The sequence below is a fragment of the Galeopterus variegatus genome, unplaced genomic scaffold (genome assembly GCF_000696425.1).
Source record: "Galeopterus variegatus unplaced genomic scaffold, G_variegatus-3.0.2 Scaffold3412, whole genome shotgun sequence".
Taxonomy (NCBI): domain Eukaryota; kingdom Metazoa; phylum Chordata; class Mammalia; order Dermoptera; family Cynocephalidae; genus Galeopterus; species Galeopterus variegatus.
This window is the reverse complement of record NW_007729523.1, coordinates 60,513-81,061: the sequence shown is the minus strand read 5'-3', so window position 1 is coordinate 81,061 and position 20,549 is coordinate 60,513. Positions and strand designations below refer to the sequence as shown.

At 57.8% G+C, this 20,549-nt stretch overlaps 2 protein-coding genes across 5 annotated transcripts; one reads left to right on the top strand and one right to left on the bottom strand.

Annotated features, from left to right (window-relative positions):
- Window positions 1-948: 948 nt before the first annotated feature.
- BEST2 (bestrophin 2) lies at window positions 949-5,104 on the top strand. Its single transcript, XM_008584952.1, has 9 exons — window positions 949-1,126; window positions 1,301-1,395; window positions 2,447-2,680; window positions 2,763-2,917; window positions 3,288-3,365; window positions 3,541-3,693; window positions 3,779-3,859; window positions 4,051-4,205; window positions 4,672-5,104. The coding sequence occupies exons 1-9, from the start codon at window positions 975-977 to the stop codon at window positions 5,102-5,104; spliced, it is 1,536 nt and encodes a 511-aa protein (XP_008583174.1). The 5' UTR covers window positions 949-974.
- A 2,233-nt stretch (window positions 5,105-7,337) lies between these two features.
- HOOK2 (hook microtubule-tethering protein 2) lies at window positions 7,338-17,462 on the bottom strand. 4 transcript variants are annotated; one of them, XM_008584950.1, is made up of 23 exons: window positions 17,387-17,462; window positions 16,799-16,884; window positions 16,656-16,728; window positions 15,697-15,747; window positions 15,473-15,605; window positions 15,312-15,379; window positions 14,890-14,952; window positions 14,508-14,588; window positions 14,253-14,413; window positions 14,032-14,172; window positions 13,202-13,403; window positions 12,744-12,854; window positions 12,547-12,634; window positions 12,124-12,193; window positions 11,294-11,431; window positions 11,130-11,217; window positions 11,030-11,035; window positions 10,896-10,930; window positions 8,513-8,595; window positions 8,329-8,429; window positions 7,983-8,093; window positions 7,843-7,914; window positions 7,338-7,762 (listed from the first exon to the last, which is right to left on the bottom strand). In XM_008584950.1, the coding sequence occupies exons 1-23, from the start codon at window positions 17,429-17,431 to the stop codon at window positions 7,613-7,615; spliced, it is 2,157 nt and encodes a 718-aa protein (XP_008583172.1). In that variant the 5' UTR covers window positions 17,432-17,462; the 3' UTR covers window positions 7,338-7,612. The 4 variants fall into 4 exon arrangements, with proteins under 4 accessions (XP_008583172.1, XP_008583173.1, XP_008583170.1 ...); XM_008584951.1 differs by lacking the exon at window positions 11,030-11,035; XM_008584948.1 differs by lacking the exons at window positions 16,799-16,884; window positions 17,387-17,462 and having other exon boundaries at window positions 15,697-15,765; window positions 16,224-16,722.
- Between the last annotated feature and the right edge of the window lie 3,087 nt (window positions 17,463-20,549).

Sequence of the window (20,549 nt, the reverse complement as noted above, 5' to 3'; positions counted from 1 at the left end):
CCCCCCCGTCCCAGGTAAAAAACTGTCCTCCCTCCAAACTTCTCCAAACAAAGCTCTGAGGCTGTAGCCCAGCTGAGGGGGCGGGCTAGGGAGGGGCTGCCCACGCCCACTACCCAGCCCCCTCCCGCCCAAGGTCTAGCTTCAACCCCACCCAACGCCGAAGCCACCGGCCCATCCTGTCCCTGTCCCCTTGCGTCCCTGCACCCGACACCCTCAACACAGGTGAGAAAGACCTAGGCCTAGGGGGATAGGGGTCCCTCAGGACAGACGTGCTTGTGGGCAGAAATCCATCTAGAGTCCTCCCCGGGGTGGGGAGTGGGGGGCTAGGAAGGCCGGAGGGGAAGGGACAGAGGAAAGGCCAAGGTGGATCTCGGAAGAGAAGGGGGAGAGGGCAGAGCCGGGGTGATTAAGTGGGAGGCAGACAGGCTGGGGCAGCAGAGGGGGGGCCAGAAGTGGGGGCTGAGGGAGAAGAATGGGGGGGAATCAGAGCCCTAAGAACCTAGAGACTGAGGTGCTGAGGACTCAGGGAGTGGAGGAGGTGCAGGTGGCACCTCCTGTTTCCCCTTGAGACCAGGTGAGGGGAATGCGATCGAGTAGAGCTGACTGTGGACCCTTCTCGAAGGTGGGGGATTGAGAGAGACAGCTTGGGGGACTGCAAGGCACTGGGACCAGGAGTCCAGGAAAAGGGATAGCTTGAGAGAGAAGGTTGTGGAAGAGAACTGGGGATTGGAAAAAGATTGAGACTGAGCAAGGATGGGAGAAGGGAAACTGGGCAAGGGCCAGGACCAAGGAGGTGGCTGGGGCATGGGTGGGGACACTAAGCTCAGTCGGCTCACACCTCTCCACCCCCACCCACAGCCCCCAGCCCGGCCCACTGCCAGCTGCCCCTCCCCCCATCACCCCCCATTCCTTGGCCCACAGGCTCTGGTCCAGTTCAGCCCTCTTCTCCTTGGCCCCACCAGTCTGCTGCTGCGATGACTGTCACATACACAGCCCGAGTGGCAAACGCCCGCTTCGGTGGCTTCTCACAGCTGCTGCTGCTGTGGCGTGGGAGCATCTACAAACTCCTGTGGCGTGAGCTGCTCACTTTCCTGGGGCTCTTCATGGTGCTGAGTGCCACCTACCGGTGAGGTGGCCTGGATGGAGGGTGCAGGTTGGGAATGTGAGGTCTAAGGGATGAGGTAGCTGAGAGAGGGGGCTGAGGAGGGGTCTTGGGTGGGATGGGGAGAGGGGTGCAGCAAGAGAGATCTGAGGCTTGTGGGGGAGGCTCGTCTCTGACCCCGTGCCCCCTACCCTGCAGCTTCCTGCTGACTGAAGAGCAAAAGCGTTACTTCGAGAAGCTTGTCATTTACTGCGACCAGTATGCCAGCCTCATCCCTGTCTCCTTTGTGCTTGGTGCGGTCACACCCCTGAGCCCCCATTCCTGTGTCCCCTGGAAATCCATATCTATTCATGCCTTTTGGAGATCCCAATTCCTGCTCTTCTCAGACTCCCCCCTCAAATCCAATGCCCAGCCCCCAACTTCTGGATCCACACCATGAAGATGCCGGGTGTGGCCCTGCACTGCAAAACCTTGGATGTCACTTGGTCACCGTGCCCCCTGAGGTGCCTCCTCCTCGAGAGTTCTGTCTCATGCACAGGTTTATTACTGGTCACCTCAGGAATTCCCACCTGTGTCTGCATGAGATTATTATTATTATTTTTTTTTTTTAAAGATGACCGGTAAGGGGATCTTAACCCTTGACTTGATGTTGTCAGCATCACGCTCAGCCAGTGAGCGCACCGGCCATCCCTATATAGGATCCGAACCCGCGGCAGGAGCGCTGCTACACTCCCAGCGCTGCACTCTCCCGAGTGCTCCACGGGCTCGGCCCCTGCATGAGATTATTAGTATTCCCCCTCACACACATCGTGGGCCCCAGGGACCCCATATGACTCCATCCTCTCAAGTCCAGCTTGGGGGGCAGTTCTCTGACAAGTCCTGGCCCCCAGTGCCCAGTGACCTCATGTGGCCTCAGTCTCCCTCCCTCCACCCATAGGATTGAGGTGACCAGCCTGCCCAAGGCTACCTGACGTAGACCCTGTGCCCAAAGTCCCTCACACGTTCCTGACTCAGGGGCCCCGTGTGGCTGTTGTAACAAACTTGTACAACTCTACAAGCCTGGCCTCCCTTCCTGTGTTTCAGGTCCCTATGCCCCCAGCGAATGGCTCCCTGTGGCCAGGATGACATCCTGCCCACGTGCTCCTAACATGGGCCCTTTGTCTCTATCCCCATCCTGGGACTCCAATTCCCCATCCCAGGTGACTCCCAAGTAGCCAGGGTGACCCAGCCTGCTGTGGTGTCCCTGATGCAGACCCTATATCGCGCTCCTCTTCTCACTACCTAGGTGTCCAAACCCTTGACCCTGGTGTCCCCGGTGAGCCCTCATTTCCGGCTGTCCCGCAGGCTTCTACGTGACGCTGGTGGTGCAGCGGTGGTGGAACCAGTACCTGTGCATGCCGCTGCCCGACCCGCTCATGTGCGTGGTGGCGGGCACGGTGCACGGGCGCGACGAGCGAGGCCGCCTCTACCGGCGCACACTCATGCGCTACGCAGGACTTTCAGCCGTGCTCATCCTGCGCTCCGTCAGCACCGCCGTCTTCAAACGCTTCCCCACCATAGACCACGTGGTGGAAGCAGGTGAGTCCCGGGCCGAGGCGCGGCGGGGAGGGGCGGGGCAGGACGGGGGGCGGGGCGAGTAACCCTGACCACGCCTCCCCAGGGTTTATGACCCGCGAGGAGCGCAAGAAGTTCGAGAACCTGAACTCATCCTACAACAAGTTCTGGGTGCCCTGCGTTTGGTTCTCCAACCTAGCGGCGCAGGCCCGGCGCGAGGGCCGCATCCGCGACAACAGCGCCCTTAAGTTACTTCTCGAGGTGGGCCCGCCAGGAGGTCATATTCCTACAGAACGCCAGGGAAATTGTACTCTACTCCCTGGAGTTGTGTTAGCGGCGGCCTGGCGCGCCCCTCCCACGAGACATACTCCCCGGCAGCCCACCCCCTGTCCCACGTCTCCAGTGCACCCTTATCCCCATGGGGCAGATCCCAACACCCTCAAGGACAAACCCTAGGTGCATGGCCCCACCCCAGGTGTACACTCACCACCAACTACTCTCCCTGGAACCTCCAGAAGCACACTCCCACCTCCCACCGGGTGACCACCCATCTCCATCCCAGACACCCCCACTTCATCTGCATGTGTGAGCTCACAGTTCGGGCCCCCTCATGCCCTGTATCCGCCTCCAGGAGCTGAATGTGTTCCGGGGCAAGTGTGGGATGCTCTTTCACTACGACTGGATTAGTGTACCCCTCGTCTACACCCAGGTAACCCCGCCGTGCCTCGGTTTATATCACTGTCAGAGACCCTGACGCACTGGTCTCAAGGGGAAACAGGGTCAGCTAAGACCCCATCACAGTGACGCCCGATCCTGGCTCTGGTCTCTCTCAATGGCCTCCTGAGGTCGGGAGAACCCACACCTGGAGGACCCCCCGCCTCCAGGTGGTGACCATCGCAGTGTACAGCTACTTCCTGGCTTGCCTCATTGGTCGTCAGTTCCTGGACCCCGCGCAGGGCTACAAAGACCACGACCTGGACCTGTGCGTGCCCATATTCACGCTGCTGCAATTCTTCTTCTATGTGGGCTGGCTCAAGGTGGGTGGGGCCTCAAGGCTGGGGCTCGGGGCGTGGGCGGGCAGAGGTTCTCAAGGTTGCGCCTACCTACTCCCTCCCCCCTCAGGTAGCCGAACAGCTCATCAACCCTTTCGGAGAGGATGACGACGACTTTGAGACCAACTTTCTGATCGACCGCAACTTCCAGGTGAGACTCTCCCCGTTGCGACATCTCCGACCTCCCAAAGCGGTCCTGGCCCCATCCCAGTCAAGACGTGCCCAGGCCTCACTCCGAACCATCCCCTTTGGTCACCAGGCTCCCACCCACCTTGAGGGGTCCACCCCTGGGTCCTGCCTCTCTGCCCCTCCCCACCCCGCCCTGCGTGTCCGCACCCGCAGGTATCGATGCTGGCCGTGGACGAGATGTACGACGACCTGGCCATGCTGGAGAAGGACCTGTACTGGGACGCGACCGAGGCTCGCGCCCCCTACACCGCGGCCACCGCCTTCCTGCTGCAGCAGCCCTCCTTCCAGGGCTCCACCTTCGACATCACGTGAGCCGGCGGGTGGGCGGGGCCGCTCGGGGCGGGGCTTATGGCTCTGCGGGGCGTGTCTGATTGAAAGGATTACCGGGGCTAGGACGCGGCGAAGGGCTAAACTTTGGAGATTCGCTTTGGCTGAATCTCTGAAGAGCTGAAATCTCTGAGGACAGGGACAAGAGCAGGGGTTGAACTGGGGGGCGGGGTCAAGGTCTGGGACCGGGCCACCAACTGGGGGCGGAGCTAAGGACTAGACGGGACGGAGGTGGTACCAAAGACGAGGGGGCGAAGCCACGACTTGAGGCTTTGAGGTCTAAGTATGAGCTTGGCCAGAGCCAGAGGATGAGGCTAGGAGGCTCTGGGGTGAGGGGCCAAGGTCTCTGGGGTGGGTGGGGTCAGGAAAAGGAGCGAGCCTGGAACCCTGCTCTGTCAATCAAAGAGAGGGGCAAGGCAGCAGCGCTGACCCACTCCGGTCCCGCAGGCTGGCCAAGGAGGACATGCAGTTCCAGCGGCAGGACTGCGTCGCGGACGGACCGCTGGGCGAGGCGCACGGCGACTTCCTGCAGCGCCTCCTGCCGGCGGGCGCAGGCACAGCCGGCGGAGGCCTGCTGGGCCGTCGCCTGTCCCTGCTGCGCCGCAAGAACAGCTGTGTGTCGGAGGCGTCCATTCCGGCCAGCTGTGCGTGCTCAGGCGCCCCTGATGGCACGGCCCCGGAGTGCGGCTGCGGGGAGCCGCTTCTCGACCTCGGCCCGCGGGAGCCCGAGCCCGATCCTCCTGCTGGTCCTGAGCCGCCTGTCCCCATCCCCGGGCCCACCGCCGAGCCCTTCACCACCGTGCCCATGCCGGGGACCCGGGGACCGGCGCCGCCCTGGCTGCCCAGCCCTATTGGCGAGGAGGAGGAGAATCTGGCCTGAGATCTGAGGGTCCAGAATCCCCAAGGACAGAGAACCAAACCCCCACCCAGCACACAGGCAGCAATCCAGGTCGGCATAAGCCTCTATGCCTGCATAAAGCCTGCCTGTCCACATTTGACCAGCTATCACTACCTGCGTGGGTTGGGCACTGTGCTAAGGGCGGGGGATTCTTCCAGCTTCTTTGAACAGCCCATCCTTACCACCAGCTCTACTTCCCAACCCCAAAGCCGGAGAGGTCTCTAACAGTGTGTCCTGCCTTTATTCTTTCCTTTACGTGGACATGGGAGTGCCTACCTCATGGAGTTGTCCAAAGGATGAAATGAAACGACAGCTTTGAAGCATTTGGCATTGGACTGGCCGGTTACCCAGTTGGTTAGCACACAACCTTACAACACCAAGGTCATGGATTCGGATCCCCATATGGCCAGCCGCAAAAAAATAAAGTATCTGGCATCTAATAGGTGCTCAAACGTTGCTAGTCATTTTTATTCAAACATTGGCAGCATGACTTTTACCAGGCATTATGCTAATAAGTAAGATTTGGGAATTCTTCCAGGTTTTTTTTTTTTTTTTTTTTTTTTTAAAAAGATGACCGGTAAGGGGATCTTAACCCCTGACTTGGTGTTGTCAGCACCACGCTCACCCAGTGCACAAACCGGCCATCCCTATATGGGATCCGAACCCGTGGCCTTGATGTTATCAGCACCGCACTCTCCCGAGTGAGCCACAGGCCAGCCCTCTTCCAGGTTTTTGATGACGGTTTGTTCACTTCTTCCCAAACTCTGTTCTCTGAAATACCTACCTCAGTGCTCTTGGCTTTGCTCATTAATTCATGAGCCAGCCACTGACGCAGAACCACACCTTCCTCTTGCCCCAAGCCCCTGAAATCTCAAATACCCCCTCAGTCCTCCAGGTCTTCATTTAATCATATGATAATGACTCCTGAATTTAGAAGACCAGCCAGGAGCCCTTCCCTGATTCTAGACCCAGAGAGCCAACTGCATCCGGGGTGTCTCCATGCACTTGGAACATAACACAGCCCCAAACCAACTCCCAGTCGGCTCCCCAATCTGCCCCACCCTGTGTCTGTCAGCTTTGTCCTTCCAGGTGACGAAGCCAAATCCTTGGAGTCATTTTTGGATCCTCTTTCACTCGCCTCCACATCAACCCAGCAGCAAATCCTATCAGCTCTGCCTTCAAGTTGTGTCCAGAATCCAACCATTTCTCACTCCTCCAGGGCCCCCATCCTGGCCAAAGACCCCACTATCAACCACCCACCTACTCATCTGGACTAGAGAGACTCTGTCCTGGTCTTGCAGCTCTGGCCCTGCCCCACCCCCGGCTGTTCCTCCCAAAGTAGCCACTAGAGGGCGCCTATGAACACCTGAGTCCATGGCTCCCAGCTCACTTAGAATAAAGCTAGAGCACATACTCCCTGCCCCCCACGAGGTCCTGAACAATCTCCCTGCCCCCATCTGCTCCTACTCTCCCCCTCACTCACTCCACTCCAGCCACACTGGCCTCCTCACTGTCCCTCTAACCCACCAAGCAAGATCTCATTCTGAGGACCTTCACACATGCTGTTCCCTCTGCCTGGATCACTTGTCCCCAAACACCTACATGGCCCCTCCCTCACTTCCTTCAGGTCTCTGCTTAAATGATGTCATTTGCTTGGTGAGGCCTCCTTTCCTGGCCTTTTATGAAAAATTGCCACCTCCCAAATCCACCTCCTGCATACTCACCATCTTTACTTTTCTCTGTAGCACTTCTCACATCAAACTTTTATTTTATCTATTTTTGTTTACTGCCCATTTTGTTTATTGGAAATGTCAGCTTCATGAAGGCAGCTTTTGTCTGAAGCTTCTTCAAAACCACCAACATAGAGCCGGCCCGTGGCTCACTTGGGAGAGTGCGGTGCTGATAACACCAGGGCCGTGGGTTCGGATCCTATATAGGGATGGCTGGTTAGCTCACTTGGCAGAGCATGGTGCTGACAACACCAAGTCAAGGGTTAAGATCCCCTTACTGGTCACCTTTTTAAAAAAAAAAAAACCACCAACATCACCCACACCCACACCCTGTTACACAGATACAAAAATGATTCTTACCTCTCACTGGGTGCTATCAGTCACTCGCACTTTAGTAAGAACACAAGCCAGGGCTTTCTTGAAAGCAATAGTCTGAGTTCCTTGCCCACCTTCTCTCCATCACCTTGGTGCCCAGAGTCCAGCCAGGACAGATTGAAAGTCTTTATTATTATTTTTCCCAAATATAAAATCAGACTCTCCCCATGTAACACATTAATTCCAGGAAGAGAATCAAGGATAAGAATCACATTGCTAAAAAGAACAGGTCTATTCCTGCCACCTGCCCTCCACCCCCCCAACAATCTGGGAGAGCAAAGAGCAGAGGTCATGACATCAAGGCTCTCAAGTAGCTGGCCGAGGCCTGATGGTGGGTGCCAGGTGAGCTGGGGGAGTCCAGGGTGGATGAAGCCCTGGCTAGCTGTCAGTGCTTGTCGGTGGGGCGAAGGTTCAGAGATGCCAGGCGTCCCAGGGGTCCACGGCGAGCGTTGGTGGCCAGCCGCTGCTGTGCCAGGAATGACTGCGCATGGGCGGGCGCCCGCTCTTCCCCAGTTCGCTGCTGCAGGGCCATGCCCTGGAGGGAGGGGGTGTGGTTGGGGTCAAGTAAGCCTATAGGAGCCCCCAGTACTCTAGCCGTGGTGATGGCGCACTCACCATATTATACCAGGCACTGATGAGCAGCTTTTCTTCCTGCTCCCGCTGACTTCGACTCTTCTCAAAGTCCATCTGCCAAGGAGGCAAGAGTCAGGGGCCTGGACATGCTGGGGGCACCACAAAGGGACAAGGACACCCACCTCCAGGTGCCGGATGCGGACGTCCCGCTCCCGGAGCTGTGTCCTCAGCGTGTGGAGTTCTGGGGGCGCCCCCCCGGGTGGCCGTTGCTTGGGTTCCAGGGTCTGTATGACCTAGGGGATGGGAAAGACACAGCCAGAGTGACTTTGACTTTGAAGCCCCCTTTGACATGTTAGGGTGCATTAAATGTGACAGCCCAGGGCAGTGGAGAAGTGTGAAGTCTGTGACTTGGTGAGGTGAGACAGGGGCTGGGATGAGGGACAGCGAGTTTTAAACTGGCAGGAGGCGTGAATCAACGGGAGATGGGAGCCCCCACAGGAGGCCTGTGGGGACACCCAGCGTCCTCACCGTGCGCGCCTTGTCCACGTAGCGGCGGTACCGCTCCTCCATGGCCCTCAAATCGGCATCCTTCTTCTGCAAGCTGTGCTGCAGCTCCTCGATACGCCGGGCTGCGGGGGGGATAAGGGGGCCCCTCAGCTCCACACCGAGCTCTGGGCTCTGCCTACCTGTCCGGCTGCCGGGTCCCACTTACTGCTGCTGTCGGCTGGTGGCTCCAGCTCTTCCATGTACTCGCGCTTCCGCTGCAGCTCCAGATCTGCCTCATGCAGCTTCTGCCTGCGGGCAGTGGGTGGGCAGCAGCGGGCTGACCTCTGAGCTGGCTTCTCTTTCATCCCAGTGGTGGCTGCAGCCCTCCCAGCTGGCCAGAAGTGCCCCTGCACAGCTGCAGAGACCTCTCTGCCTACCCCCCACACCTGGGGGCTGCATACCCTGGCACCGCCACCTCCTTAGTCATCAGAGCCACAACCCTCTACACCCTAGCCAGGTGCCCCCTGGACCAGACCCCCACTGTCCAATTCTCCCCATCCCACAGCCCCCAGGCTGGTCCAGCCACTACCATCGCTAACCAGCCTATTCTACTCTCAACCCCTTGGTTCCATGTCCATGCAGTAGCCAGGGATCTTTCCAGAATGCAAGTCTCTTATAACAAAAGGAAAGGCAAGGGGCTGGCCGATTAGCTCAGGTTAGAGCAGAGCCTGACAACACCAAGGTCACAGTTTCGGATCCCTGTGCCGGCCAGCCACCGAAAAAAAAAAAAAAAAAAGGGTTAAGTTCAAACTTTATAATTCTGCCATTTGTGGTAAAACTCCAGAGGTCTGACAACACTCCCTGTAGGGGAGACTATTGTGCATTGGACATGGAATGTGATATAACATCTAATAGGGGACTTTTGGCTATGTCTACTAAAATTACAACGGCATGTAATGCTCTTTAAGCCACCAATTCCACTTTTGTGATACATGTGTACACAAACAAAATGATGCAAAGACAAAGGTATACTCTGCTACATTGTATGAAATTGCACGTGGTGCTGATAACACGAAGGTCAAGGGTTTGGATCCCTGTACCAGCCAGCTGCCAAAAAACAAACAAACAAAAAAACAAAAGAAAGAAATTGCATATGGGAGTTCAAATCATAAGGGGAAACAAATTGCAAATACCTAGAAAGGATGAGCTAAATACATTATGATATCCAGAAACAAAATGCTATGGCCAGCCCTTCTTGATAGTTCCAAGAGAACTTTAAACCTTAATCCTCCAGTCAACCATCCTCAGTAAGTAAATAACTTCTCCTGTGCTCTGGGTCAGCACTAGCTACTCCCTGGCAGAAGTGAGAAAATAATCACACAAATCATTTTCTGTAAGGGCTGGCCGGTTAGCTCACTTGATAGAGTATGGTGCTGATGACACCAAAGTCCAGGGTTCAGTTCCTGTACTGGCCGGCCACCACAAAACAAAACAAAACATCATTTTCTGTAAGGCCTAAATTTCCCATGGAATCCCAGTTGACAAGGACTTATAAAAAATAATAAGGAATCTCTCATTCATATGGAGAATTTCCCTGTTATCTTCTTAGGTAGGAAAAGCAAAATGCAGACTGACATACATTATATGCTTGCTACCTTTTGGATAAATAAGGAATAGGAATAAATATCTACATTCACATTTTTTGAATTTCTTTTCTTTTCTTTCTTTTTGTTTGGCGGCTGGCCAGTATGGGCATTTGTTTCCAAAACTCTGGAAGGACTGGGTTTGCTGGGGGTCGAGGAGGAGGGGGGAGAGGAGCTGGTGGAGGGTGGCGAGGATTGATTGCACTGTGTAATGGTCGATGTGCTGATTGTCCTGATTTGAACATCACAGGGTGTGCACTGGTATTGATGTTCGATGCTGTACCCCACAGATATGTACAATAAAAAAAATTTTTTTTTAATGTATTAAGACTTGTTTTGTGGCCGAAAACAAAAGAGCCCAAAGTATCACATTTGTTTCAAAAAGGATGGCTCAATATCATGAGCTCTTATCACCCATTCTCCCTAAACCAAAAAATATTTTTCACACACCTCTTAATTGTTGGGCTGTATAAAAATTTCTTATTGTCTGAAAGCCACCCAATAAACCGTTTTCCTTCTGTCTATCGTAATAAAACTATACAACGTTAAAAATTTAAAAAAACAAACAAAAAACAAAACTCTGGAAGGAGTTCCATCATAAAGTAATAGAAATGTGGACTGGCGGGGAGGTACACCCCTTCTGTCTGTATAGCTTGCTGTATGTTCTGGTTTTTGAACCATAAATGTAATCGCTGTTTAAGAAATAGTTTCTTTTACAAAAACGTAAAAATAAATGGAGCCTATCACTTTATCAGAATAGTTGCTGAAAGCCCCTCCCCGTGTTCCCCGGAAACAGCCCATACCGCTTCCCTTGGTCTCTAAGACCCTACCTGACCTGAGTCCTCAGTCTATTTCAGGTGACAGGCTCTCTTCACTAAGCAACTCGCCATCCGGCCCCAAATCCATCCTCCACCCCTTCGCCCCTGCCTTTTCCCCACCAGGAGTGCCCTCTTCTCTGCAACTTACAAATGTTCCTCCAGCTTCCTCTTCAGCAGGGTGGACTGTGGGAGAGAAGAGGCAGGGGATGAGTGGGAGGTACAGAGATCCACACCCTGTCCTGGGGTGAGGGTAGGGGTACCACCGGGGCCCAAACTACTTACAATGGCCTGCATCGGGCATCGGGCAGCAAGGGAGAGAGAGCAAGGGAGGGTTACTGGGGGGCACAAGAGAGGGCCAGGCAGGGAGGAGGTGGGCACTCACGTCCTCGGTCTTGCCCCCCTGCTCCTGCAGGGCTTTCTGCAGGTCCTCCACCTGGGCCCGCAGCTCCGACAGCTGCTGCTGGTTCAGCCTGCGGGGTGGGGGGCCGCTCAGTGCCTGAGCCCGCCCTCCACGCACCCGGGGGCCCCCCTCCGCCGGGCCCTCACCGGTGCTGCGTCTCCAGCCCGTGGCGCGCGCGATTGGCCTCCTCCAGGTGGCGCTGCAGCTCCCCCTGCCGCTCGCGGTCGGCCGCCTCCTGCTGGCACAGCCGCTTGTTCTCTAGCTGAAGCCGCAGGAGCGTCTCCCTGCAGACAGGGGAGGAGTGAATAGGACTGGGGACCGCTCGCCGCAAAAGCCAGCTGGGGCTCCTGGGCAGCCCGGCGGGGGGACCGGCGGGTGGAGCCAGGGGCGGGACAGAGCCCTGGGGCAGAGCCCAGCCAGACCATGGGGTAGGACTACTGAGGACCCGCAGGCACACGGGCTCTGGGGGCGGGGCTTAGGCGTGCGTGGAGCTCTAAGCTGGGCCTGGGGGTGGGGCCAGGCAGGGGCGGGGCTACAGGGGAGGGTAGAACACTGGGGATGGGGCTATGGGAAAGCAGGCAGCAGGAGTGGAAAGAGCTGGGGTGGAAGAGTTCATCAGGGCAGGGCACAGGGGACTGAACCTAGCAGGAGCTACACTGAGGACTGGGCTGGATCCTGAGGGCAGAGATCGAAGTGGGCGGGGCTAGGGTGTAGGACTTTTGCACGATGAGTGGAGCCAGTGCAACTAATTTGTGTACTGAGGCTGAATCCTGGAGAGGTAAAGTCACCGATTAGGGCTAGAGCCTTGGGCCAGGTAAGAGCCGATTAGGAGTGGGCGAGCCTAGGAGCCCGGCTAGGACTTGGGAGCCCAGCCAAGCAACCAGGGCTAGTGGTAGGTGCAGGCACTGCGGCCGAGGCTGAGGATGGGCCCTGGCAGGCGTGGGTGGGGCCGGAGATTTGAGTGACCCCAGGATACCTGAGCTCTGCAGGCAGGATCTCCGCTGCTAAGTTTTCCACGGCCGGAGAGGAGGGATCCAATGAAGTGTCTGGAGAATTTGAGAAAAGTCTTCAGTCCTCTGCGCATCTCCTACCCCCTTCCCCCAGGGTCATCTTTCCCAGGATCATCCTTGGAGGCTCAAGTTCAACCAAAAGCCTGGCTTGACACAAGCCCCCGGCTTGATAGCCCTGATGCTTGGCCTGGGTTTGTCTGTGCCCCACCCAGAGCCCCTGCCTTATCTCTGCCCATGTCACCTCTGTCCGCTCCAGTCTGGCCTACCTGTGCCCGCAGCTCAGACAAGCCCTGGGCCATTGCCTATTCTGCCTGCCTTAACAGCACCCCAGGCCAGGTAAGGCCCCGGGCCACCCCGCCCTCTAGCCCTGGGATGAGCCTCCAGCTCACCAGCCTGGGTCAACCCCCGCGGCTGTAGCTGGGCGCAGCGCAGCTCCTCGTTGGCCTCCCGCAGGGAGTCCCGCTCCGCCAACAGCCGCTGCAGGGACAGGGTACAAGAGGCCGCATGGGGCAGGCTTGGCCTCCTGGGCGATGGGCTACCCCAGGATAGGCAGGGTGGGGATTGGGCCGTTGGACCTCAGCCTCACCTCCTTCTCCTTTATCACCAACTCATACTTTTCCTCCAGGTTGCGACACTCGAATAGCCATTTCTCGGCCTTCATGGCCTCCTCCTGCCGCTGGCCCTGCAATTCCTGCACCTGAACAGAAGGGAGGGGTGAGGACTGCGGGGATGGAAGGAGGGGCGGGGACTGAGTACAAGGTGAAGGGGCGGGGCCAAAGGGACGCGGCAAAGAACTTGGAGGGGCGGTGCTGCAGAGAAGGGGCGGGGCTTACAACACCCAGGCAGGGGAGGGGCCTGGGAGGAGGGGCGAGGACTAAAGGGCGTGACCTCCTTCTCTCGCTGTATGTGTATATATATGTATGTATGTACGTATATGTGAGGGAGGGGCTCAGATCAGGGCTGAGGCGGCCGAAAGAGAGGAGCGAGGCCTCCCAGGGCGCCCGCTGCCTCGGGCCCCTACCCAGCCCCGGGCCCCATAGGCACCTGCCGCCGCTGCGCCTCGAGCTGGGCGCGCAAAGAGCCCGCCCGGCGCAGATCGTCCTCCAGCTGCCGCGTGCGCTCGGCGTGGCCCGCGTTGCGCTCCTCTAGCTGCCGCACCTGCCGCCGCAGCTCCCTCAGCTCGCCCAGGCGGCGGCGGCAGCTGTTCAGTGTGGCCTCCAGCTGCCCGGCGCGCTCCGAGGACTGCCTGAGGGAGGGAATGGGGAGCAGCAGGCTGGGGTCTGTGGTCAGAGCTCAGCTGAGATGCCCTCAAGGCCAGGGAGGGTGTCAGCGGGGGTGTTTGGGTTCCAGGGGAAGGGGTCATGGGAGTCGGAGGTCAGCCCAGGTCTGGTGCTGTTAGGGATCATTAGGGCAAGGCTTAGCCCTGAATTATAATCGGGGATCCTGAGGGATGCAATTTTGGGCACACAGAAGGGCTGCAGGCTTGGTTACAAGGGGGAATGGAGTGCAGAGGGACTGAGGATCCCCCAAAGACAACTTAGGGTGATGGGGGAGCTGTGGGGCAAGAGCACTGTGAGGTCCTTGGAGGTGCAGTGGGGGTCTGGGCAGCACAATGTGGAATAATACGGGGGTAGTGTGGACTCCTGCAGAGTATCACGGACCTGGGGGTCTAATGGGGTTCAGGGGACATGGTGGGTGTCGGGATAGTGCAGTGTGGCCTGGGGGTTATAGTGGGGTTCAGGATGGTGCTGTAGAGTCTGGAGGGTATTGGGGGATCCACTGGGTATTTGGGGGTTACAGAGGTTCTGTGGCATCAGAGGGGCACTCTGGCAATGGGAGGGTGAGTGTTGGGGACCCAAGGACCCACCACTCACCGCAGCTCGTCCATCTCATCTTTCAGGGCCTGTGCCTCCTGGGCCAGGCTGGTCAGCGCCTGGTTCCGCTGTTGCAGCTCTGTGACCTCCCGCTCCAGCTGCGCACAGCGCAGACGCTCGTCCTCCCTGCCACTCTCCAGCCTGAGGGTGGTGGCAAAGAGGCACATGAGGAGGCTGCCCCCGCCCCAGTCCCCTGAGCCTGCCTGACCCCATCCCCACACCTGAAGTTCTCCTCCTGCAGCTGCTCCAGCTGGGACTGCAGCAGCAGCAGTTTCTTGGCAGTGAGGCCTGAGGCACCCTTGCCCTCAGGACGTCCCACCTGCTCCCGCAGCACCGTGTTCTCCTGTGCCAGGCTCTGCTTCTCCTCTGACAGGAGCACCAGCTGCGGAGGGCAGGTAGATAAGCTGGAGCTTGGAGGGGGCTATGCGGATAACCCTGCCCCAGGAGCACCTGTGGTCCCCCGACCTCAGCCCTACCTGCCGCTCTAGGTCCAGACAGCGCTGCCGTAGCTCATCCCCCTCCTCAGCCTCCTCGCTTAGGAAATAGTACCTGCGGGACTAAGATGGGGGGGCACAAGGGAGAGGAATTCAGAGATCCAGGAGAAGGACTTGGGGGAGGGAGGCTGGGATCTCTAGGGGGAGGGCAGAGGAGGCCAAGGGACCCTCAGGGTCTAAGAGAGGGCTGGGATCTCAGGGCTGGAGGAAGGGCAATGCAAGAATTCTGGGAATTTGGCAAGAGAAGAAGCTAGTACCCTGTGGGATGGGGATGGTTTACAGGCTTAAGGACAACACACCTCCTTAGGCAGCCCTGAGGCTCATAATGGGGAGGGGACGATTAATAAGACTCCCAACCCCTTACCTGGCTATCAAAGTTTCCATAGGTCTCTGTCGACAGGGAGTCAGGGGGGTCTTTGGTCATGAGCTGAGGGGATAGGGAGGCATTGTGATGAGCTAGGCTCTCTGAGGGCAGCCTTCAAGGCTTCTACGATCCAGCCTCAGAACCTCTCCATCCTCCCATCTTCAAGGCCACTTCTGCCTGACAACCCCAGCCCAGGGGCTGCCTTCCTGCCTACAGCATGGACGGAAGCCAGATCTTTTGAGCCAGCTAGATTGTGACTTAGAGCTGGTAGGAGCTGGCAGACACATGAGACAGCACTATCTGGCCAGCTGAGTTCCAGGAAGATCCCAGACTTCACCAGGGCCTGTGCCCAGTTAGTTCTGCCCTGGAGATGTGCCCTCCCTTGACGCTCCTTGACCAATACCCTGGCCACCCTCACCCACCTCCTGAATGGCTTCCATCACCACGTGCTGAACCGATTCCTCCAGGGTCATAATTCTCTGGATGTGCTCTGGGGATCAAGTGGGGGAGACTGAAACCCAGGTTGGGGAGGAAGGAGGCTTTCCTCAGTCCATCACCAGGGACCCCCTTATTTTCACCATACCCTGCTTTTTCTCACAGCTGATGGCACAGCCCAGCACCAGTTGAAGCAGCTTGCCAAGCTCTGCAGAGTCTGACAACTTGCCAATGAGATTCACATCTGGGAGGTGCTCTTCAGACACGGGATGCGCCAGAACCTGAGCACAAGGGGAGGAGGTGGTGTCAGTGGCTCATGGACCCTCCCCTTTCTCCCAACGCAACCCCCTAAATCCTTTTACAGTTACTCACATCTTGGGAGTACTCCATTAGGCTCTGTAAGATCGTCTTCAGGTTGCTGACCTGCAGAGAGGCAAGGAGCTATGTACAGGGGTCTACGCCCTGAATCTGTCCACCTGGGTTTTCTCCACCTCACTTCTCATTCCCTGTTCATGTCATCCTGTTTGGCCCCATTCTCTGATTCAATGTCCCCTCCCCTAGGGGTGACCTGCCTGGCTGTCTGCCCTTTTTGTCCACCTGACCATCTTTGATCACACGTCCCCAGAATCCAATCACTTCTCACCCCCTGCTCTGTCCCCCTTTGGCCCTAGACACTGCAGTCTTTCACCTGATTATTGCACCAGCCACCGCTCGTCTTCCACTCACTGTTGCTGCCTACACTCTATTCCTCTCCAAGCAGCCAGGGGGAGCTTTTAAAAGCCCAAGCCAAGTTGCATCTTTCCTCCACTAAAACCCTTCCTTGACTTTCCACAACACTTTAAATAGAATCCACACCTCCCAGCACGGCCCGCCAGGCCCCTGATGACCTCATCTCTTACAATTCTTGCCCTCTTGTTCTCTGTTCCGACCTTCCCGCCATTCCTCGATCACACCAACGTTATTCCCAACTCAGGGCCTTTGAATTTGCCGTTCCCTGTGCCTGGAATACTGTTCCTCCGAATCTCACGTGGCGATCAGGTCATATCGAGTAACCACCAACGTTGCGCTCTCTCATGGCCCTGTTTTTATTGTCTTCATAGAACTATTGCCATCGGAAGTTAATTTTTATGTTTATGTTGTCTATCCACGTTACTAGAATGATGGCTGTGTGAGGGCAGGTTTTTGGGGGCTATAAAAGGACAAATAGTTGGCTGACATCCGGCCCTTTTTCTGGCCAGGTCTGTCTGTCCATCACCCAGGACATATGGCTAGCTGACCCTTCCCTGGTCATCTCTTCACCAATCTGTCCCCGTCATGAGTCCACTTGTCACCTTCAGCCTCCAGTTGGGACCTGGGTCGTCTGAGATGCCCTGCAGCCATGCCTCGTTGAACCAGGAGGGGTCTCTGGGGACGAGAAGGTGCGATGAGCTGGCTGGGGGACCCCTTTGGGACCCTCCCCCTCAGTCCCACTCACATCTGGTTCAGCACGTAGGCTATAGCGAGGCCGCTGCTCAAGTCTTGGGGGCTGGCGCAGGGGGGCGGAACCTGGAACGTCTGCAACTGAGGGGGAAAGGAAAGGGCAACTGGGAGAGTAGGGACCTGGGACCATGGAACCACTCCCCTTTTGCTGACTTTTCCAGCCAGCAGGAACCTCACGTGGTTGGGCAGGCACTGGCCTGTTGCTCCGCTATGCCAGCTCTGCAGGGCAGAGGCTTCTGCTCACCTGGCACCGGAGGGGGCGTGGCCTCACTTCACCTCTGCCCAACAAACCCCTCGTGACCAGGTCAGGGCGGTATCACAACTCACCTGGGCACCACGTGACCAGGCCAGCTTACCTGTGCCCTCACCCCACGTGAGCCAGCCACAGAGGGGCGGGGCCTCACCTGTTCTTTCCTGCCACCTGACGGGGGCGGGTACTCAGGCCAGAGTCCGACGGCCCAGCAGGCCGAAGACCCCTTCCTCTTCCCGGTCCCCGGACCGAGGGGCGGACCGAGCCAGGGCCAGGGATCCCAGGCGAGAGAAGTGGGAGCACACCTGTCCCCAGCCCCGCCCCCCGACCTACCCAGGTGAGCAGAGACCCGCATAGCTCGGCCTTGTCCACGCTCATGGCTTCCGATCGGATTCGACCCCGGCGACGGAGCCCCGGCGCCGCAACCGCCTCCGGGTCCGCTACCAGCGAGCGCCCTCAGCCCCGACCTCCCGTTCGGCCTAGAGCGCCGCCCCGCCCCGCCCCCTAGGCGCAGGCCACGCCCCAGGCACATGATCTCTTCCCAGTGCCCGCTCATGCCTCCAGCCCCGCCATCTTGGATCCGGGCAGCGTTCAGGCGCCCGCCCAGCCGCTAGGGGTCAGTCTGGCCCAGCCTTGTGCATCGGAGGGTGGCCCCACCTCCCGTCCTCCCCCGGCTCTTTTAGGGGCGAGGAGGTCCTCACGATCCTTCTGAGGCGGAGCTGCCCCACCCTGTTATACAGGCGCGTTCACGTCCTTTCCCTGCAGCTGAAAGAAATCCTTCTGTCTAACCACTTTATGATCGGAGCCTTGATCTGTGCTGGGGAGGGGCGAGCCATAACACATCCTGTGGACTTGTAGGGGGGATCCTAAAGGGGTCTTGTCCCTAGGTAGACAAGGGGACACGAGTAGGTCCTACGTTGAGGGCAGTAGGAGTCAGCCAGACACACGTCCCGGGTGATGGACAGGCACACTTGCCCCGCCTGGACCAGTCTCCCATTAAGCTTCCCCTGCGCCTTCCCTTCCCTAGATGGGCGCCTGGCATCCCCCTGCCCCGGAACCCAGCCCCAGGCCGAAGCTGCCCGTCGCCCGCAGCCCACCAGGGGGCGCGCAGACCGCAGGAACGCGGCCTACTGGGAAGAGGGTGCGCCCACCCGAGACCCTGCTGGGACGGTGGAGGGGGCTCAAAGTAACAACACTTGTGGTTAACAATCAAGTCGCAGTCACCGTTTAGGGGGTGCTTACTGGATGCAGTCCCTGCGCTCAGCGACTTAAATACATAGACTGCTGGGCTGGCCGGTTCTCAGTTGGTTAGAGCGCAGCCTTAAAACACCAAGGTCACGGGTTCTGATCCCAGATCCCGGTACCCGCGGCCACACACACACACAGACTACTGAATCCTTTGCACAACTCTAGGTGGCAAGTGTTGTTTCAATTATCAATTTTGTAGCCGAGGAATCCGAGGCTCTGTATAGACCCGGCTTTGACGGCAGGGGTCAAGTCCCGCGCCCTTTGACCCTAGGGTCCCTCGGCAGCCCCTCCCTCACGGGCGGGTGCGGTAATGTGCAGTAATTAGAGGTTATTAGCTGTATCCAGAGGGAGGGGCGGGCTCTGCTTTGGGGGCGGGTCCAGGTTGGAGGGGAGGGGTGCGGCTCCCAATAACCCAGAGAGTCTGGCTTTGGCGACCCTGCCCCGGAACGGAGTGGGCAGGGTGACAGCAGTCCCCCGCTCGCGTCGCACGAATATAGTCACTCTACCCAGACACCCGGTTACAACGCACTCAGACGCCTCGGCGGCTCGTCCACACCCCCCTCTTGCGTTGTTTTCCAGACTCCAACCCCTGGGAGCCGGTGTGGGGATAGGGAGGAAGGGGACAAGGGCCGGCAGCGCCGGCTTCCGGACTGGGCTGCCTTCCGGCGGGCGTGAGAACAGCTGCCGCTGGCTCCCGCATCCCGCACCCACCGGAGGAAAGGGTGCTGCCAATAGGGGGAAACGGGGCCACCGCGCCCACAGGTAGCAGTGGCAGATGAGCCGGGAACCATGGCTGTTACAAAGGATGGGGGGGCTGGAAATACTGGGACCGCCAAATATTCGGGGTGGGGGGGGTCACAAGGATCTTGATGTTTAGGGGAAATCTAGGAATCCAAATATTTGGGGAATGGACTTAAATTGTTCTAATGTTGGCATGATGTGGACGTCCCAGATGTTCAGGGAGCCAAGAGTCCCAGATTTAAGGAAAGGTCCCCAGGTGTCCTCAATCTGCGGGGAGAGCCACAACCTTCCACTTTGGGGCGGCAGGGAGTCCTACGTCCGGGAGAAAAGAAGGAAACTTCCAGGTTGGTTGGGAAGAGCAGCCGTCTCTCTTTTGGAACGCAGGGAGCCCTGCTATGGGGGGAGCCGGGTACCTTCAATTCAACAAAAGGGGCCACCAACCCTTCATTTTGCGCAGGGAACATATACTTAGGAGAAGGATGCAAACTCCCATTTTAGGTACAGGGAGCCCCAAAGTTTGGTGGTTGGTCTGGAGGCCTCTATTCATAGAGACAGATAGCCCCCATGTGCAGGTCTGGGCCAGCAGCCCCCAGCTGGTTTGGAGACCCCACCCCCTCCTGCCTGTTTCCAGGAACAGCTGGGCCCAGCCTGGGTTGTACTGCTGGGAAGCGGGTGACTCAACCCCTCCCTGTGGCCACAGCTGGACCCCGGCCCACCCCCTCTAGCCTCCACATCTGGGCTGGGACCCAGTCATCAGGACTGGGATAGGGACCCCAGGTCCCACAACTGGCAGGGACAGCACCTCTCTCCCCCCTGACCACAGGCACTGGGTAGACCCCATGCACCGTTGCCATAGGGGACTTCAGCAGGCCCCCTGCCCCCAGATGCTGACATCCTGCCAGGAACTCGTATCCTGCCCCCCTCCCCGTGTCTATGTGTGTCTCTGGGTCCATATGGAGTGTGCTCATATCTGTGTAGGTGTGAGATGGCGGGACTCTTGATTGTGCGTGCATGGGTATGTGTGTTTTCGGGCTCTGGAGTTTGTGCAGGAGGCTGTTTGTGATTTGATGGTGGGAAGGGGAGCTGTAACATCCTTGTCTGTGTGTAACATCCATTGTTAGGGGTACCAGGGAGCCTCTTGTGTGTGCCCATGTGTATGCAGAGTTTGGGTGGCTGTCTCACTCCGATTGTGCCTTTTTGTTTTGTGTGTCTATGTCTAACATGCTCCTCTATATGGGATCTAGCTTTGGGCCTATATCTGTGTCATTCTTTGCGTGAGAAGTATGTGACAATCAGTGCTTCAATGTGGCTTTAGTTTGTCTGTGACAGTGTCCTAATTTGTCTTCATCGTGTGTCTTTCTGTGATAGGGTGACCCTATCATGTGTGTCCTTGGTTTATCCACATCCCCTGTCCTCGTGACAGAGTGTCCCCTGTGTGTGGCCTTGTGGGTTTGTCTCTGTGACTGTATCTTACTTCGTGCACCCTGTTTGTGATAACCGTGTCACA

Coding starts and splice junctions, on each gene's coding strand:
- BEST2 (XM_008584952.1), top strand. CDS start 975: ATGACTGTCACATACACAGCCCGAGTGGCAAACGCCCGCTTCGGTGGC. Junction 3,860..4,050: donor TGATCGACCGCAACTTCCAG/GTGAGACTCTCC, acceptor CCGCACCCGCAG/GTATCGATGCTGGCCGTGGA. Junction 4,206..4,671: donor GGCTCCACCTTCGACATCAC/GTGAGCCGGCGG, acceptor CCGGTCCCGCAG/GCTGGCCAAGGAGGACATGC.
- HOOK2 (XM_008584950.1), bottom strand. CDS start 17,431: ATGAGCGTGGACAAGGCCGAGCTATGCGGGTCTCTGCTCACCTGG. Junction 12,855..13,201: donor TCGAGGCGCAGCGGCGGCAG/GTGCCTATGGGG, acceptor CCTTCTGTTCAG/GTGCAGGAATTGCAGGGCCA. Junction 8,094..8,328: donor ACGTGGACAAGGCGCGCACG/GTGAGGACGCTG, acceptor CCCATCCCCTAG/GTCATACAGACCCTGGAACC.